Below are 21119 nucleotides of genomic sequence, written 5' to 3' on the forward strand. Positions count from 1 at the left end.
CCCTTCTCTATAACCTCAAGCCAGTTCCTTCATCCACTCAGTCAGACTGCACAGCTACATTCGTGTCGACTGCCCAGAGTCCGCGAATACAGGCTTGCAAACAGCTGCCACTGCCCTGCCGTCACCTCCGTTCTGCGCATCACTTACACACAAGGGAGTGACCCAAGACTCAAAGACAGGCAACTAAGGTACGTTTCACACACCGACCCTTATTATCTTCTCTTGCATTTTTGTTGTTTCTTATCAATGAAATTAGGATGGATCCCTGGCGGAAGCAAGGGATGGTTTAGTCTTTCCTTGCCTACAGAATGGGCCTGAGTGTCAGATCCTGTTCCGAAGCAATCCAATCTGTCTAATGGAGCATGCTTCTTGTCAGAGACAGGGGTATTTATGGTGTCTTCACTGTACCTCCAGGTACAAAGGAAGCAACATCAAAAGTTATTGTTGAAATGTGAATGATTTTCAAGTGAGTGGTTCCTTCATGAGCCTAAAGATTTGAGGTCTTCCTGGGATCACTTGAGATATCCTCTAGAAGTAGTTTGAGAACCTTCTCGGTCATCATGGGATCGTAATGTTAAACCATCACAACTTGGTTTAGCCGTGTTAAAACCTAACAACCTAAGATCTCTAGCGTTGAGCGACCAAGGCATGCCTCCACTGGTCACACTAGGGTTGACCACATTATTGTAGTTACAGGGGGGAAACACCCACAGCAACTCAAAGGTAGCAATCAAAACCTTGTTTGCACAGTTAGCACCAAGCCTGATAATGGCCCACTGTTGAGACTTGTGAACTCACTGAACTAACACAGTCTTTAAGGCTATAGTGCAAACAGCGCAGTCTAACCTACAGAGGCTGGTGAAGACTGGGAAAATCATGAGCAACTGCTATGAAGGACAGTGTATACAATTGACATGGATCAGCATTTCTTAAACTGTGAGTCAGAACCCAAAATGGTTCTTGGGCCTGTTTGTGCTGGGTTCCCACATGACAAGAATATCAGTGGGCTTGGACTGAAAAAAGAAATCTGACATAATGATAAAGATCAACAATAACAATAACAACAACAACAACAACAACAACAACAAAAAAAGATAAAAGTATCACTTTTGTCATCCAAACATTTGATAATTGAACAGTCTGACTAACCCAACCCTCTCTCTATTCCTTATCCCTGATCATGTGGCAGATTCCCAGACAATCCCTGACAAGTCATTCCACTCCCAGCTGCATTCCAGAGTCTCTCTCTCTCTGTCTTCCTCCTTCTGCTGCTCTGTTGAGACATGTCTCTGTACAGCTTTGGTCTGGAGCCCCTGTCATGCCACGCCTGGAACAAAGACAGGACTCGTAAGTGAAACTACAAACCAGTCAGGCCGCATTTCCTCACACACATACGCACGCACGCACACACACACACACACACACACACACACACACACACACACACACACACACACACACACACACACACACACACACACACTGCAACCCAAGGATGCATTTTCTCCCTCCTCTAATTGCAGTCCATTAAAGTTGTCTGCAGGACTACAGATAATCTGATCAGCACAGGAAATGGACTGGGAGATCTATATCATATGCATTTGACTGTACTTCAGATCCTGGCTATTCACGGCTGTTGCTACAGAATCATAGTAGACAACTCTCATTGTTTTATAGTGCAGGGTGTTGCTGTGTACGGTAGCACATAGTACATGTATTGTCATACATTTCTGTACAGTGTTGATGTACTCTAGAGCATATGTTATTGTTTTGGATAATGCCATGCATCTGTAAACAGTCATGTATTATGTAATTCTATTGAGGAACATATTGCTTACTATAAACTGTATTTATATGTATTTATCATTATAAAGTGAACCAACTAGATTCACATAGTTACTCTCAGTCAAACATTTCTGTGGCCAGTTTGCTTAAAAGTGATGTTTTCTGATAAAATGTAGATTTTTTTCTTTTCTAAAACACTGTAGCTGTTTCTAAAATGCTCATTCATAATTTTAGCCTTATTCCAGTGTTTTAACTTGTATAACTTTAAAAGTGATTATCTCGGGGCGCCTGAGTGGCGAACCATGTAATGCGCTGGGTTGCAACACGGCCGACCTGGGTTCGATTCCCGGACCCGGCGTTCTTTGCCGAATGCCTTCCCCTGCTCTGTCTCCCATTTCTCTCCTCTCTCTCTCTACCGGACTGCCCGGTGGCAAAAATCGACAAAAACATAACTTGTCCGAAAGTACAAGTAACATTTAAAAGTGATTATCTCAAAAACATGTTTTGGTGGGCGGCTGCAGCGGTCTAAGAATTCGTCTACCACCGCTCTCCTCTATGGTATTCAATGTAACAGTGTGTGGAACCTCTCTCATCTATGGTATTGTTGTAACACTGTAACAGTGTGTGGAACCTCTCTCCTCTATGGTATTGTTGTAACACTGTAACAGTGTGTGGAACCTCTCTCCTCTATGGTATTGTAACACTGTAACAGTGTGTGGAACCTCTCGCCTCTATGGTATTGTAACACTGTAACAGTGTGTGGAACCTCTCGCCTCTATGGTATTGTAACACTGTAACAGTGTGTGGAACCTCTCTCCTCTATGGTATTGTAACACTGTAACAGTGTGTGGAACCTCTCGCCTCTATGGTATTGTAACACTGTAACAGTGTGTGGAACCTCTCTCCTCTATGGTATTGTAACACTGTAACAGTGTGTGGAAACTCTCTCCTCTTCAGAGATTGCCGTGAGCCCCAACAACAGTGTGGTGGACATCTATGAGAAGAAGGGCAAGGAGTGGCTCAAGATCCACGAGCTGACTGAGCACAGTGGACGAATCACAGGTGCCGTACCTATCATCCAAAACAGGAAAAGGAACTAGGACTAGAAAGAAAGAAATGATTAGTCAAGAAGGCATCATTGAAATAATTTGTAATAACTCTTTTTGATTAATCTATAAACATAATGCTGTTGGTGCATGGTTTTCATTGCATGTATTCAGGTTTCTTTTTAAGAAGTATTGAAAATAACTTCAACTGAATCAAACCGTGGTTAAAATGTACCATTTTATAAATTGAAGCGATACACCTGAACAAGTTTTGCTTTCTTTCTGTGGAAAATGACAAACACATAGCTGGTTAGACGAACAAGTATGGAAAGGACAACTATCAATCTCTCATGTAACATGTGTACAGGTATTGACTGGGCCCCGGAGTCCAACCGGATAGTGACGTGTGCCGCCGACCGGAATGCCTACGTTTGGACCCTGAAGGACGGGGTGTGGAAGCCCACCTTAGTCCTGGTTCGGATTAACCGAGCAGCCACCTGCGTGAAGTGGTCCCCCCTGGAGAATAAATTTGCCCTGGGCAGCGGCGCCCGTCTCATCTCCGTCTGCTACTTTGAGAAGGAGAACGACTGGTGAGGAACACATAAGATTATCATAAATCTTAGGACTTCAACACACACACACCTAGCCCCTTTCGTGACTGTGATGCACTATGCAATAAGGTTTGGCCGTGAAAACACAGTCACTTGCTCCTCAATGGGATACCAAGCAATGTTGCCCATGAAGGACTAGTTCTGGCGAACCGTTCATTATACAAGTATCACAGAGAAATTTCAAAGGTACTCACAGTTGCACGAGGGTTTCGGACAAAAATACGTGATGGTTTGAAAGCTCGGTGTTGCTAATAAACATTTAAAAAAAATATATAAACTGGTCAACACTGCATTATTTCCGGCGTTGGGTGCATGATGCACATGCGCGCACCAGGCAGCCAAATATGGAAATAACGCCATTTTGAGCAGTGTTGACCAGTTTATAAAAATTATTTAAAATGTTTATTAGCAACGCAGAGCTTTCAAACCATCCTGTATTTTTGTCCGAAACCCTCGTGCAACTGTGAGTACCATTGACATTTCTCTGTGATACTTGTATAATGAACGGTTCGCCAGAACCAGTCCTTCATGGGCAACATTGCTTGGTATCCCATTGAGGAGCAAGTGACTGTGTTTTCACGGCCAAACCTTGTTGGCGTGCATCACAGTCATGAAAGGGGCTAACACACACCATATTACTAGGGGTGTGTAACGTACACAGAAGCCACGGTTCAGTAGCCTACGTACCCCAGTTTTAGGATCACGCTACGGTACGAGTTTACAACAAGAAAAAAGCAATAGAAATCCCAAATGTATAAGGCTAGGTTTCTTTTCATTTATATGGTGATGTTATATATATACATGCATCCTCGAAATGCTTACACTCACTGGATTCTGTCTACCATGGAGCGCTGAGATTCATCACAAATTTTAAAGTCCTTACTCACCACTGTACTTAGTATTCTCGGGTGGGATAGTCTGCCTCTGCCCTGTCTACCCGCAGACTCAACCATTGGCATATCCTTATTTATAAGGCTATATCCTTGGACTGCTGCCAACTTACCTACAGATGTACATTCTCCAAAAAAGTATGGGCAGTTATGGTCTTCGTTCCCAAGGCTTATTTTTACTAACTGTCCCTCAGGTCCATACTGAACTGGGAAAAAGGGCGTTCAGATATGCAGCTCCCTCCACCTGGAATCAGCTACAAAACCACCTGAACTTGCATGAGCTGGTCTCACTGGTTGCTTTTAAAACCCTTCTAAGCTATTATGGAATCCAGCACATCTAGCTGCAGATGTTTTGACTGACTTTAAATGGTTCTGTGAATTGTCCTTGTTTTTGTTTTAATTGCTATATGTTTTTTTTTTTTATTGTGGTTTTCGTCTGTAAATGTGAAATTGTAACTGTGCTACTGCCTATCTTGGCCAGGACGCTCTTGTAAAAGAGATTTTTAATTCTCAATGAGAATTTTTCCTGGTTAAATAAAGGTTAAAATAAAAAATAAATTATTTTGACCAGACAGTAGTACAAGTTATACTTCGTTCCACCTAGGCTGGCCCCGGTAGTCGGTAAATTACTTGTCCACTGCTGCCACCTGTGTATGCTTTTGTTTTTATTCATTGTTTAAAATAGAAATAAAACCCATTTAGTTTTTCTCGGTTCAGCAGAACAAGATGATCATTGTCAGCTGTGTTACAAACGTATCATTCAGGGACACCTGTAGTAAAAGGGAGGGGAGGGGAGAGTGTGCGGTTGTTAATTAAGTTGCTCCGTCCACTTGTCATCATGCCTTTACAAGCTTCAACGTTTTATTCATCATCTGAATTTGGCAATATAAGCTTGATATTCAACGTTAAAAATCAAAGTAAATCTCTACAGGCTTTGATATATTATATTATATATAATATTGAGCATAATCTTTTTAAAAATCTTTTTTTTAATGTTTTTGGTAGGTTGTTATTGGCTTTTTACTACCGGGCAGTCCGGTAGAGAGAGAGAGAGAGGAAGAACGGGAGATAGACGGGGGGGAAGACATTCGGCAAAGGTCACCGGGTCTGGGAGTCGAACCCGAGACAGCCGTGTTGCGACGCAGCTACTTGAGCACCCCGAGCATAATCTTTTTAAATATGCAAGCATAGTTCCACCTAGTGTCGTATAGTCCCCCCTGATACGTATTCAACCCTAGTTCCACCTAGTGTCTTATAGTCCCCCCTGAGACGTATTCAACCCTAGTTACACCTAGTGTCTTATAGTCCCCCCTGAGATGTATTCAACCCTAGTTACACCTAGTGTCTTATAGTCCCCCCTGAGAAGTATTCAACCCTAGTTCCACCTAGTGTCTTATAGTCCCCCCTGAGACATATTCAACCCTAGTTACACCTAGTGTCTTATAGTCCCCCCTGAGACGTATTCAACTCTAGTTCCACCTAGTGTCTTATAGTCCCCCCTGAGACGTATTCAACCCTAGTTACACCTAGTCTTGTATAGTCCCCCCTGAGACGTATTCAACCCTAGTTACACCTAGTGTCTTATAGTCCCCACTGAGACGTATTCAAACCTAGTTACACCTAGTGTTGTATAGTCCTCCCTGAGATGTATTCAACCCTAGTTACACCTAGTGTCATATAGTCCCCCCTGAGACGTATTCAACCCTAGTTACACCTAGTGTTGTATAGTCCCCCCTGAGACGTATTCAACCCTAGTTACACCTAGTGTCATATAGTCCCCCCTGAGACGTATTCAACCCTAGTTACACCTAGTGTTGTATAGTCCCCCCTGAGACGTATTCAACCCTAGTTACACCTAGTGTTGTATAGTCCCCCCTGAGACGTATTCAACCCTAGTTACACCTAGTGTTGTATAGTCCCCCCCCTGTAGTCGTATGGATGCATGTACCAAACCATGACGTCTGTACCATGAAGTCACACTTACCGTTACACCCCTACATATTACACACAGTGCAATTACACATTAATTTCATCGCATATCCCTCTGAGACATACATGTAGGAATTTGACCAGAGGGGGTCAGAGTGCAGGGGCAAGCCCTTTTCCATCAGGTAACAACAGAATTGCCTTGTTTTGGGAGTCCATTATAACCTTTGCCCCTTTGCCTCTCCCCTGCCAGGTGGCTGAGTAAACACATCAAGAAGGCCATTCGCTCCACGGTGATGAGTCTGGACTGGCACCCCAACAACATCCTCCTGGCTGCCGGCTCCGCCGATCTCTACTGCAGGTCGGAGAAGCCATCAAGGCTTACTATGCAAATAGCATATTTGTGGGAAAGCTTGGTATCAGTAAAAGTTTAGATCAATGTTATCCTTCCCGCCTTATCTCCCAGCATGAAAGGATGGATTGTTCTTGCCTGGAACGTGATAAGAACCAACAGATCCAACCCTCCTGTCAGTGCATGCAGACCAAAGTATTTATCATGAACCTGTTGGCTGTAGATTTACTGCGTTCACATTTGGCTGGTTTCTCAACAGAGCTGATACTGTATTCATATTTGATTCCAGTTTCCAGCGAACAATTTGGCATGGTTTCCTATTTTATGAAAGATTATATTCAGCTTTTATATAGACTACAGTAGCATAAAAAAGCAATAATACTACAAAACTCTATTCAGCTGTATTTTGCTACAAAATTCCATCCAGTGGCGACAGTGGCTCAGGAGGTAGAGCGGTCGTTGGGTAATTGGAAAGGTTCCCGGTTTGACTCTTCCCAGCAGCACCTCAAAGTGTCCTTGAGCAGGACACTTAACGTAAGGTTATGTATATAACCAAGTTCTATGAATTATGGCGACGCTCAGCATCATCTGCACTGTACTTCACTTCGTGCACGAGCACTGAATAAAAAATTCCACCATGTACCTTTACATCCCAACATTCGTCTGGCCACACCCCCATCCGCTTACCTTCATAAGCAGGTGTGTGGTCACCTACTCGCCTCCTTCCCAAACTTTCACCACAAGGCGAGATCAAGGGCCGCAGCGGCGTCTGATGCTGAGCGTCGCCATAATTCATAGAACTTGGTTATATACATAACCTTACGTTCTATTTCATTATGGCTTTCGCTCAGCATCATCTGCACAAGAGAGGCTGAGCGGGAGCCATAGCCCGACAAATGTACCCCGCTGAGGCCCCCCACAACCATCAGACCGGGGAGGACCGAGCCCCCTGACCCTCCCTAATGGAGGATACCCCCACTATTGGAGGCTTACGGGAGGGAGACGGATCCGACCGTGCGAAGAGGAACTCAAGGAACTCAACGCACAGGGTGAGCAGACCGTGGCTTGACCCCACGACTACACACACGCACAACCCGCATGCCACCAGGGAACGAACGGAAGGAACAACCTCGTTACTGCCCCCAAAATCACGGGGTCAAGAGCAAACCCAACCCCGTGGCAAGGCCGTAGCAGCGGAGCGCGAAGGAAGACCCAGACCCACTGAAGGGACTGGATCCCCTGGAAAAAGGGGGCCCGGAGAGGTCAATGACGCCAGGCATCAAGACCCCACCAGGCGGTCACTTAGTGACACCGCCCCCCACATCGCCAGCGTATTCGGATAAGGCCCCTCCAAGAGCGGGCCCATTCCCCCCAATAGCACACCGCCTGGCACACTGACCCTGCAGAACAGGCAGTCAGCATGGCCGTAAGCACTCAAAAAAGTTAACCAACGGAAGCAGGCAGCGCACCGGGGAAACCAGGCAGCAGGCTGTAACCTGAGCCTGGAGCACTGCGGACGAGACAGGCGCCAAAGGAGTCAGCTGAAAACAGCCCCCCCGGCGGAAGGGGCGTATGCTGGCGTTGTTGATCACCATGACAAAGCCTCCATTAAAAAAAACCCACCCAGAGGGGTCGAGGCAGAGAAGGCTGACATGATTGGCAGACGTCATGAACGTGCAGGGGCACACTCAACCGGGCAACCCGGGAGTTGACTCTGCTCCAACATACCAGGGAATCAACTACCCTCTCGGTACAGACGGTGGTTGTTCCTATAACCCCCCAAGAAAAAACTCCAAAACACACCTGCGGGTATACACCAGCTATACCGCAGTACAAGTGTTTCAGTTTCCAAAAAAGGGTTATCCCATGCCTACGGTATCAACGAAACTTTACTTCGGACCGGGCCCGGCGGCCCGGGAAGCACACAGGATTACCAGAGGGAGTCCAGAAGACCACCCCAACAGCCCCCTCTTCGCCATGCGTGAGAGAGGAGCGAAAGAAGGAGAACCAGCCCCTTACAATAGTGCCAGGTACAAAAGAGTACCCAACAAAGGGTCTCCATAACGCCTAACCCTGTGACACCCGGGCCGACCCGGCATTTTTCCCCCTGAAAAAAGCCCAAGTCCCTCAGGGTACCAGAACAGCAGATCTGCATCCCCGGCGGACAACGGGTTAACTGACCTGGACCAGCGTGACCAGAACCAGTCCCGTGCCCTAACCACGCCGACATGCCTACTCCAGGAGAAGGGGCAGATATGCGTGTTGATCTAAAACATGAAAAGAGGGCGCCACCCAGGCGGTCCGGTTTGAACCGTGCACGGTGGCCCACCCCCAGGGCGTGAGACCCCTCTACCTATGTTCTGATCTATTCCGTTAACATCCCCCAGATATGAACGAGAATCCGTCGAGACCTAGTAACAGGCTCTCGGAAAAGGAAAAAAAAAACATCCCAGTTGCTAAAAACGCTGTTTTAATAACAAGCAACCAAGGCGTACTAGCCACCCACGTGATTCTTATCAGAAACACCCCGAGCCAGCACTATGCATGCGTCGGGACACAAAACACATCAATGAACAGTCTAACCAGACCCCACATTGATCCCTCAAGGCGCCTGGGAGAACGACAAGAAGGGTGTGGTGCTTCATATACTCCACACTCCTTTATTAAAAAAGAAAGAAACACCGACTGACATGAATCCCACTTGACGCAGCCGAGGATAAAAACTGTTTAAATTTTTATATCCCGTCATCCCTACCACAGAGGATAGACGGAACTCCCCAGAGAGACTTCCCACGTGAGCCATAGATTGAAAAAACCACGGTAACCTTGAGTCATGTGACCAACCGACTCAAGTTACGCGTATATCGAGCGTAGTGGAACCTTAATTCCTACGCTCTATCCCGACACTTGACAATAACAGACCTTACATACGGGTCTAACTCACGGAAGCCATCGTCCAATAGCAACGTGCGTAGTGATGTGTGCTATGACGGGGGGAAACCCAAGACTCAACGCCTGTGATAGGTGCAGAGTCTGGGAAACCCTTCCCCCCCCCCCCTCTCTGCCAAGCCGTCTAACAGCTTGGCCCTGACTGACTAATAAGAGAGGAATAAACCCCCTGACCAATCAGAAGAGGGAAGGAGGGGTTTATCCGGTACCCCCTCACAAGCCTCACTTATTTTTGAACAAAATCATAGCGGGGCCGGGAAGGGAAAAACAGAGGGGGGGACCACAGGGGGAAAAAGTCACTGTGTCCTAGTGACGCCTGCCACGAGCCGCTCGGGATTTGCCACCTCGTGGAGCACCGGAGGGACGGTAAATGATCGGCGGCTGGTCTTGACGATCCCTACCGTCGCCTCCGGGCGTAGATGGGCTGGCTGTCGTAGCGGAGGCGCCCTCTCTCCTCCTGGCCTTCTTCCCCGAAGGTCCAGCAGTGGCGGTGGTGGCAGCGGCGGCCACGGCGGAGGATGCTCGACGACGTGGCGGCCGTCTGACTCCACCGGAGACATTGGGAGGGGGGAAATGAGGCTGGAGCACGGATCGCTCCTCCTGCATCTCTCTGCAAGTCGAGGTCATCAATTGCAGGGCCGTCCCGAATAGTCCAGCATCGGAGAGGGGTGCCGTCAGAAGTGGAACTCTCTTCTTCTCCGGCACACGCGCCTGCTTCAGCCAAAGGTGGCGCTGGACCAGAGTTGCCAGGGCGCGCACTTTCCCAGCGGCTATAGCCTGCGGCTGAGTCAGATGCAGGATGGCTCCTGCCGACTGGGCGAGCTGGTCATGTTGTACATCAGTCAGCTCCGTGCCGCCCGTCAATATCCCCGACATGAATCTCGCCAGCTGCGCAATGTTAGACGAGGCAGCTAGAGATTGTGTTCCGGTGATAAATGACTGGTCGCTCCAATATGCCAACCGCCTCGCTGATTTCCCTTGGGGAACCAGCTTCCGTAACGGCTCCCACACCACCTCCGGACAAAGGAGCGCCGCCATCGGCCTATCAAGCCGTGGCACGCCCTCCTTCATACCGTCGACCAAACCCGCCACCCGCGTGACTTGCACGTAGGCAGGAGTAAGGCCTATGATGTGGGAGACCACCTGGCCCTGACGGACATAGGCCGCCATTGAGGGGAAAAATGGGTAGACAACGTCCACCCCTCTCACCGGGCGACGTTGCCATAGATGACCTATGAGATCATCAGGGACAGGAACAGGCAGTGGCTGCGGCAGCGGCACGCCGTTTGTGACTGCCGCCGCCGCCATGAGCTCGGGAAACAAAGCACGCAGTTCCCCCTGCAGACTTTCCTCCTCCGAGCCCGCATCCCTCACATACAGCAGGCTACTACTGGTCAAGGAGCCACACTCCGATGTGGCTGATAGCAGGGCATCCCGCCGACGAGTCAGAGGTTCTACCCCAACGTCTTCGAACGAGGCGCCCCAAGGAGACATCTCACCCCCCTCCAGTGTTACCTGGATGGGCGGGAGACATGTCTCCACCGGGCCTTCAAATAAGAACCTGTCCGCCTCTATCATGTAGTCCTCTGTCTCCATCGGGCATGTAGAGACCGACGCATCCTCACCTGGCTCCAGCAACTCACCAAAACCAGGCCGTTCGCGTCTGCAAGCCACCATCTTGCGATCGGAGCGAGCAGACGCAAAAAGTTTGCGTCTCAAATCCCCCACAACCAAGGGAACCGGCCGCCCAACAGCGGACGATTCCCCGGAAGCAGAGGAACCAGAGCCGGAACCAGGCCATCGCACAGGCGACGGCCCCGGTGCACCAGCTCCTTGGAGAGGCAAACTACCCATCGGACGCCTACCGGGCGTGGCTGCCGACCACGAGAGAGGTCTCAGCCCCGCTCCAAGACGCACGACGGAGGCGGAAATGGAGAACCGCTGGTGAAGAGTAGCGTTGTGAGCGCGACTCCCCGAAGTAGACATTATGACTTAGTTTTTTTCTATCGAAATATATGAGAGAAGAAAAAAACAAGCAACAATGTAAACACGTCTCAACTTTCTTCAGCTAACAACCTCGTCAAGTGTGGGATCTACCGAAGGCACTTCCTTGTGGTGAAAGTGAAGAAGGAGGCGAGTAGGTGACCACACACCTGCTTATGAAGGTAAGCGGATGGGGGTGTGGCCAGACGAATGTTGGGATGTAAAGGTACATGGTGGAATTTTTTATTCAGTGCTCGTGCACGAAGTGAAGTACAGTGCAGATGATGCTGAGCGAAAGCCATAATGAAATAGAACCCCTAACTGCTTCCGCTGAGCAGGTTGGCACCTTGCATTGTTTCCTCTGCTGTCAGTGAATGGGTGAATGTGAGGCATAAATTGTAAATATGTAAGTATATAAATGCAGTCCATTTACCATTTACCATACAGCACTGTTAGCCTGACAAGTGGTTCTTGCATGGCACTAACACAAATGGTAAAATCTGCCATTTTGAAATCCAAAATGATGTAAGTTAGAGTTATCCTATCTGAAAAATAAGCCCATATTTGGATTTCCCACAAAAGAAACACATATTTTAGACACCCCTCTCGATTGATTTTCCAGGAAAAAAAAGTATGGCCTAGAAAAGGTTTGACTAGAAATGTAAAGGTGAGATGTTTGGGATGAAATGGTATATATAGGTATGTATGGTACAAGTCTCTGATGTCTCCCACAGGGTGTTCTCAGCCTACATCAAGGACATCGAGGACAAGCCTGGGCCGACACCCTGGGGGGCCAAGATGCCGTTTGGGGAGGTGCTGCTGGAGCACAAGGACTGTGGCGGATGGGTGCACTGTGTCTCCTTCTCCCCCAGCGGAGACCAGCTGGCCTGGGTGGCCCACAACAGCAGCATCAGTGTGGCCGACGCCACCCAGGGAAAGGAGTGAGTACCGCAGGGATTAGTTTAGTTAGAAAGGGGCTGAATTTCGATATTAGTCAACTAATAGTTGTAGGATTTTTTTTAACTGATCAAATATTGTGTTTAATGGACAAATCTGTAAAAGGCGCAAATACGTTTTTTTTAGCAATAGCCATACAACATGAAAATTATTCAGAATGAACAGTCAAATAAAAACTTCTATGACAAATGGCCGATCACTAATTGACTAAAAAGAGGTAGCCACACTAGTTAGTAGTGAAGAGTAGTGAACGTTTAAAAATGCCATATAAGTTTGTTTGATGTTTTCAGAGGAACAATGTTTTCTACCTTTATTATCTAAATATGGTAAGTTAGAGTGTTGTGTTCATTCATAGTTAAAGATAGTAGAGGTTGAGTCATTTCTGGTGATATATCACATTCACACTCCCAAGTAATTTGTATTGATTTTACAACTGTAAATACATGGGCTGTCCAAATAATTTCAAAACTGATTTATTAGGTTCTTTAGTACAAGGCTTCATTGTAGATAAAGTGTAAAAAGGGTCCTCATTTCCCTATAACTATTGTTAATATTTCATGGGCTCTCTGACCTTTGACCTTGTGTCCTCAGGGTAACCCAGCTCACCACGGACCGTCTGCCCCTAGTGGCTGTGCTCTATGTCAGCCCTACTGAGATTGTTGCTGCAGTAAGTGATGTGATGTGATGTGATGTGATGTGATGTGATGTGATGTGATGTGATGTGATGTGATGTGATGTGTTGTGTTGTGTTGTGTGTGTGTGTGTGTTTCAAGTTCAAGTTTCTTTAATAGTTGTCATACAGAAGTACAGAATACTTTTATATAAAATGCTTCTTACTGTTACGCTCCAGAGACTGTGCTAGACTAGATAAGTATGAAATAAAATAAAGTAGCATGTAAAAAGAAGTAAAAATAGAGGTCCCAGTGTTCAGTATAGACATATGTACAATGTTCGATGCAGACTAGAAGTAACTGAGTTACCATACAATATACAATATACTATGCAATATACTAATATACAATACTATATAGTGCAAAGCAGAAATGGGATGAGGTACAATTTAGGTACAATTTACAGTAAGGTGTACGAGTTGTAGTGCAAATCCTTTACCAATAAATATAAAGTGTGTTTAGGTGATCTAAAGTGTGGAGAGTGGGTGCTGCAGTGTGTTGTTTGTTTAAAGTGAGTGTGTGCGTGTGGATGTGTGTGCTGTGTGCATTTGATGGTTGTTGCATAGTGTTTATTGTTCGTTGAGCAGCCTGATGGCCTGGGGATAGAAGCTTCTTCTGAGTCTTTCTGTGCTCGCCTTGAGACTCTGGTATCGCTTGCCTGACCGCAGCAGTTCAAAGAGGCAGTTGTTCGGGTGGCTGGAGTCCTTGATGATTCTCTTAGCCTTACCCCTGCACCGCTTGTTGTAAATGTTCTGGAGGGTGGGAAGCCCCCCTCCAATTGTGCGTTCCGCTGAACGTGTCACTCTTTGTAGTCTGCTTCGGTCTTGTGCAGTGCTATTCCCAAACCAGGAGGTGATGTTGCCAGTCAGGATGCTCTCTATTGTACATGAGTAGAAGTTCTTAAGGATCTTCTGACTGACTTGGAACTTCCTTAGGCGCCTGAGGAAGTAGAGGCGTTGTCGTGCCTTCTTCACAATACTGTCAATGTGTGTGGTCCATGTCAAGTTCTCGGATATGTGGGCTCCGAGGTACTTAAAACTGTTCACTCTCTCAACCGGTGCCCCGTCGATGCTGAGGGGGCTGTAGTCCTTGACCCCCGACCTCCTAAAGTCCACAATCATCTCCTTTGTTTTGCTGACGTTCAGGGAGAGTCTGTTCTCCTGGCACCATCCCGCCAGGACCTTGACCTCTTCCAGGTAGGCCTTCTCGTCGTTTGCAGAGATCAGGCCCACCACTACTGTGTCGTCAGCTAATTTGATGATTGTGTTGTTGCTCCGCTGAGCCACACAGTCATGTGTGTACAGGGAGTAGAGGAGGGGACTCAGAACACAGCCCTGTGGGGCCCCTATGTTGAGGGTGATGGATGAGGAGGTGCAGTTGCCTGCTCTCACCACCTGGGGTCTGCCCGTCAGGAAGTCCAAGACCCACTGGCAGAGGTCATAGTTCAAGCCCAGGTCCCTGAGCTTGGCTATGAGTTTGGAGGGGACTATGGTATTGAATGCTGAGTGTGTGTGTGTGTGCGTGCGTGCGTGTGTGTGTTTCCTTCCTTCTCTCCCTATATCTAAAAGCTTGAACACTCCTTAGATAGATTGCAGGAGGCAGAACCACTAAAGATAAGGTTTTATCAAAGTCTCTTCAGAGAAGTTGGTTCACTCTGCCACCATCTTGATAACAGAGACTAACAATATCTGACCCCTAGCTCTTTCAATGGGGACTCAATCGTATCTAAGAATACATACATGTCATTGTTTTTCTTTCATATTTGAAATCACTGGTAAATTACTGATGACACAGAATGGTTCATTTGATCAGAAAGGGCGATTTTGTGGTAGAAAATGTAACTTTTCTCCCACTTAGACCAGCTTCTATGCTTGCACCACCTTCGTTACCATGACTACTCACTGCGTGATTCCCAGCCTTTTGGCAAATATCGTTATTCATTCTAAAGATCTTTAAAACTCAACATTTCACCTCAAAATGCAATAAATTATAATTGTATTCAACATAAAACCACATCACATTTAATAATTTTCTTTGAATACGTTTGTTTTGTAGCAAGTAGTTTCAATGTTGCTGCCATCATTGTTTTCTCATTCAAAACTACCATGTCTAGTTTGTCTACTACTACTATGTCCCCTCGTAGAGACTGGTCTGCTATTATGTCACACTAGATGCAGCAGAGAACTTGGTCCTGACTCAAACAATGGACCTTCTAGTCAATAACTAAAAGACGTCCTCTTCCATTTCACACAATCAATTATCCATTGACATTTATTATCCCTTGTCGTTTATTGGTTCATTAGGGGGGTAACGGTGTTGGTAATGTTTGGATGCAGTTGGTAAGTTTGTCTTCTCTCAGATTCAGATTCAGATATCTTTATTCACCATTTTGTACAGGTACAAAATGGAACGTGATTTGACATTACAGTGCATGATTGATTTTTTCACAAATAGGAACAACATAATAATAATAATGATAAATAAATAAGTAAGTGCAAAACAGGACAGAACAGTGAGACAACAATAAGACAGTAAAGTGCAGTGGTAGGGGACATGGAAACAGTGCAGCACAGTTCAAGTCCAGAGGTCCAGCCCTAGCAGCTCGGCCATAGAGGGAGGGGGGGGGGGGGGGGGAGCAGGGGGACACCTGACTCATTATTTACCAGGCGAGCTGCTGAGGGGAAGAAACTGAGTCTATGGCAGGACTTTAATGTCTTGGGCAGCCGTAGCCGCCTGCCGTGGGGGAGCATGGTGAAGAGGTCGTGACCCGGGTGGGCGGGGTCTGCCATGATCTTCCTCGCCCTCCTCAAGGCCCTGGAGGAATGTAGGGACTCGAGGGAGGGAAGGGGGCAGCCGATCACCCTCTCCGCTGATCGTATCAACCGCTGCAGCTTGGCCTTGTCCCTGACCGTGGCTGCAGGGAACCAGGTGATGATGGAGAGGGTGAGGATGGACTGGATGATGGCAGTGTAGAACTGGACCATCATAGTCCTCGGCAGCCTAAACTTCCTCAGCTGACGTAGGAAGAACATCCTCTTCCCGGCCTTTTTATTGAGAGCGATGGTGTTCAGCTCCCCTCTACCAGCTACTTTGGCAGAACCAAAACTTCTTTTGTATTCTGAAAACCACGTTTTCAGGCAAGTGAAAGCGACTGGTGAATTTCCACTTCCCAGCCCCTTTTCACGTAATACTGTAACATCCATCCAATAGAGTCCAGATTGTGTTACACAAAGAATGAAAAGTGCAGACATAATTCTTCTACACAGGAGGACATGACAAAGGATCAGGAAGCAATTAGAGGTAACATCATATCAAGGACACACACAGTGGCTAATGCTTCAACAGGAGGGCAGAAAGTGTCATGTCCGTGAACCGCCACTAGAGGCAGCAACGAGTAGCACACAAGCTACCAGTAATTCTCTCTATGAGGTGCATCGCATTTAAAGACCTTGTATCCTGCTCCCCAAAATAAACTCACGCTGGACTAATGTACAGAACTTATTGATATCAATTGCAATACAGTCCATATCCTCCCATCCATATGTCATCCTGATCTAACCCTACTCTCCTTCTATTGTCTCTCAGGGCCATGACTGCTGCCCCTACCAGTACTCCTACAAGGGCCCGGGGGCTCTGGATTTTGTCAAGAAGCTGGACATCCCCAAGCAGACCTCTAAAGGCAGCATGTCGGCCATGCAACACTTCCGCAACCTGGACAAGAGGGCCACCGATGACGACAGCAATGAGCTGGGAACTCTGCACCAGAACAGCATTACGTAAGGGTTCCTGTAGAGTTCCTGTAGTTAAAGAAATCTGTGTTTTTCAATGTACATTTGGTTTATAACTGATATATAGAGATGAGCTTTAAGAGCGTCTACTGAGACAGATCTATAGATCTTAATAGCGCTGGCAGAGAGGGTGTTGCAGCAGAGGCTGTGCTGGTTAACATCAACAGCTGATAGCCACCGCATCAAGGTCAAATGTTTACAGCAGCGCTGGCTTCACATAGCAGGGTAATCAGAGGGGGGATGATATCCACAGTGCCGTTGCTATAGTGATCTGGGTCAAATAGATGGCAGCGTCGCATGACAACCAGAAGAGGGGTGGACCTGTCATTGCTATGGTCGAGAATATAGAAAAGTAAGTTCCTTCCGGGTGTAAGCCAGACTGAGATACGAACCACACAGAAGAGAAGAAGCTTTCCCCCTCCCCCTCCCCTCGCGGGGAAAGGACTGACGTGGCACGACCACAGAGAAGGTTTTGGAATAACCACCAGGCTGCGATGAACCCCGAGCGGGGTGAAAGGAGAGACCATCAGAATAGACTTTTCAAGGACAATACAATCTGATAACATCTGAGCTGAGGCTTCTGTTTATGTAATAAACAACGCTCTTTCAAGGAAGGTATTACGCTGTCAAGGGTCGAATTCTTATGGAGGTGGTGCATTCTTATGCTTGCAGATTGCATTAAAGGGGAATGACAAAGATTGTATCAGCCAGGATGTGAAGACGTCCAAGAAATAAACACAACGCAGGGTCAGTGGATGGAGAGATGATAACACAAGCCAAACAGACGAAGACGTGATACAGGCTGATTGATCAGAATCTAACAAGTTGTTTTGCTTTATTCTGTTACTATTGCACGATGATGTATTTATATTTTCCTTTGGGTGTTCTTTATTTTGTAACTGTTTATTAGTTGTTGTTTTTTTACATTTGTGTTTGTGCTTGGATTTGTTGATGCCATCATGTAAACTTAATTGACTCCTGGGTTACTACGCTGGGGCTGTAGTAAAGAATACAGAAAGGTGACACTGTGTGTGTGTGTGTGTGTGTGTCAACAATGGACAGGCAAATGTCCGTTCTAGAACGCTTGCTTATGTTTGTCACGTACTCAATGCTATGTACACACAACACATGCACGTGTGCACACACACACACACAGACACACACGTTAGGCCAATACTGTGGACATTTCATTGACTTGACACTGCAATCCACTCCACTCCATCCCTCTGCTCATCAACAACGAAGTAGTGGAGAGGGTCACTGAGTTCAAGTTCCTGGGTCTCAGTGTGAGTGAGACCCTGTCTTGGAGCACCAACACCGCCTCAGTGATCGGAAAAGCTCAGCAATGCCTATACTACCTAAGGAAGCTGAAGCAGGCTGGCCTGCCACGAAATCTCCTTGTCAACTTTTACCATTGTGCGGTTGAGAGTGTGCTGACCTACGGTGTGTCTGTGTGGTTCTCCAGCTGCACAAAGGCAGAGCAAGAGGCTCTACAGAGGGTGGTGAAGGCGGCAGGCAGGATCGTCGGGACTCCTCTACCAAACATCACCTCCGTCTTCACCTCCCGCTGCCTCCACCGCTCCAAATGTATCATCAAGGACCAGTCGCACCCAGCACATCACCTCTTTCAGCTCCTTCCCTCAGGGAGGAGATACCGGTCCATACATGCTAAGAGTACACGATTTAAGAACAGCTTTTTCCCCCAAGCAGTTAGACTGTTAAACACTCATTGACTGTCCCCTCACGTGCACCATGCACTTACCACTGCACTTGATAATCTCTGATTACCACCCATTATGCACTTTATTATTTAAAATATTCTGTTATGTACAGTGTTATGTGTTATGTGTTCATGTATGTATTATGTACTACGGTCTGTGGGAGCTCCCCTGAAATTTCGTTGTATACTGTGCAATGACAATTAAAAGTCTATTCTATTCTATTCAATATTATGCTGACTGTATTCTCACACCTTATGTCCTACACATGTGTGTGTGTGTGTGTGTGTGTGTGTGTGTGTGTGTGTGTGTGTGTGTGTGTGTGTGTGTGTGTGTGTGTGTGTGTGTGTGTGTGTGTGTGTGTGTGTCCTGCAGCCAGCTGTGCATGGTGTCTGGGGAGAAGGGCATGGTGGAGCAGTACAGCAGTGTGGGTCTGGATGGAGCCATGGTGCTGTGGGACTTTAAGGTACGGTGTACTTCAGTGCTCACAGACATTAATTAAAGGTAGAATCTGTAATGTCGTCAAACGGTGACCTCTAGGCATGGATTTCATTCATCATTTGGGATTTCAGTGGGTATTGGGGAGGGGTTGCTATTGCTCGCTTGTCACAATTTCTCGTAATATTGGACCATGTTTTTTGAGTGAGCTGGTTGTTCTGGCTGCTAGAGTGAGCTGGTTGTTCTGGCTGCAGTGAGCTGGTTGGTCTGGGTGCTAGAGTGAGCTGGTTGTTCTGTGTTCTAGGGTGGGCTGGTTGTTCTGTGTTCTAGAGTGAGCTGGTTGTTCTGGGTGCTAGGGTGGGCTGGTTGTTCTGGGTGCTAGAGTGAGCTGGTTGTTCTGTGTTCTAGAGTGGGCTGGTTGTTCTGGGTGCTAGAGTGAGCTGGTTGTTCTGTGTTCTAGAGTGAGCTGGTTGTTCTGGGTGCTAGGGTGGGCTGGTTGTTCTGTGTTCTAGAGTGAGCTGGTTGTTCTGTGTTCTAGAGTGGGCTGGTTGTTCTGTGTTCTAGAGTGAGCTGGTTGTTCTGGGTGCTAGGGTGGGCTGGTTGTTCTGTGTTCTAGAGTGAGCTGGTTGTTCTGGGTGCTAGAGTGAGCTGGTTGTTCTGGGTGCTAGAGTGAGCTGGTTGTTCTGGGTGCTAGAGTGAGCTGGGTTGTTCTGTTTTCTAGAGTGAGCTGCAGCTCGAGGAGTCCAGTGTGGCAACTGCACTACAAAGAATATGATCAAAAACCCAAAATATCATCAGTCATATCAGAATTACCGATGAAGCCGAATTATATTTTGGCCACTCAAGGATTCCACAGTTGCCCAATTGAATTGAGCTGCAGTGAATTTGAGCACTTTGGTATGACACTACCCTGCCAGAGGGCTGCCCACACTACCCTGCCAGAGGGACACTACCCTGCCAGAGGGCTGCCCACACTACCCTGCCAGAGGGCTGCCCACACTACCCTGCCAGAGGGACACTACCCTGCCAGAGGGCTGCCCACCTGAGAAGATTATTTGTTGTTAGTCTAGACATGATGTAGTACAGAATTGCATGACCGCACTACAGGTGGGGAGATATGAGTGGAAAAAGTGAAACCTGTGACATTGTTATATACATTCTGTGATTGTGTGAATGTCTTCTAAATGAAATAAAAGTAATGAAATTAAACTGATCCTTATTTTACTGGGGGACCCCTTTTAAAGTCTCACAACCCAGTTTGGGATCCACTGTGCTAGTTTAAAAAACTATAACTCAAGAACAAATACATGCCGACTCTAAACCCTGTTGTCCTTCCTCTCTCTTTGCAGCACTGAGCCGCTGTATGTTTGGACTATCCGTCCATGGAATTGAGCAGTGGAATCATTGACCAACATATTATCTTTGTCAAAATCAGTCATTCATTCATTCCATCATGTTGTATCCCACTAACCCTTGTGTTGAAACATTTTATCATTGTGTTCTCGTTTTTAACTGGATGACCATGTCATGTGTTTTGTGATGAAAAATCAATACATCAATACTTTTGAATAAACAAACATGCTTTCTACAAGTTGAACAAGCATCCTCTTTGTTTGTCGACATTGCTACTATATTTGCAACATTCATTGAAATGTGCATATGAGAACGACTTTGCTGCTATGGCAGTAATTTAATTCATGGCTATCTGAAACTTAATGTGTGTATAGCAGCTACCTATAATTGAACTATACAAAGAAAAAAAATGACATTATGTGAAGTTTTTTCCCCCCTCCATAGTCATTAGAAGAAGCTATTCATCCCAAAGTCCCAGTAATTAATTTACCATAGAAATAGACTAAATAGGCTGTCCTGGCCGCCTCTATCCCTTCTACAATGGCGCTCAGGTTCCGGGTTCCTCTGATTGGCCACGACGCCCACGTGACCCTACGCTAGCCCGCCCCCTTCCTGCCGCGCCGCGCTCCCTCAGCTTCCAATATACCGTTAA

The 21119-nt window shown here is 46.8% G+C and overlaps 1 protein-coding gene across 1 annotated transcript; it reads left to right on the plus strand.

Moving 5' to 3' along the window:
- The first annotated feature begins 28 nt into the window (after positions 1 to 28).
- On the plus strand, positions 29 to 20714 carry LOC311240956 (actin-related protein 2/3 complex subunit 1A-A). Its single transcript, XM_084329590.1, has 10 exons — positions 29 to 188; positions 1190 to 1347; positions 2743 to 2847; positions 3199 to 3421; positions 6512 to 6619; positions 12277 to 12483; positions 13091 to 13166; positions 16756 to 16946; positions 19052 to 19142; positions 20464 to 20714. The coding sequence occupies exons 2-10, from the start codon at positions 1284 to 1286 to the stop codon at positions 20467 to 20469; spliced, it is 1071 nt and encodes a 356-aa protein (XP_084185716.1). The 5' UTR covers positions 29 to 188; positions 1190 to 1283; the 3' UTR covers positions 20470 to 20714.
- Positions 20715 to 21119: the final 405 nt, after the last annotated feature.

The sequence above is a fragment of the Notolepis coatsorum genome (assembly GCF_963971535.1).
Source record: "Notolepis coatsorum genome assembly, chromosome: 14".
Classification (NCBI taxonomy): domain Eukaryota; kingdom Metazoa; phylum Chordata; class Actinopteri; order Aulopiformes; family Paralepididae; genus Notolepis; species Notolepis coatsorum.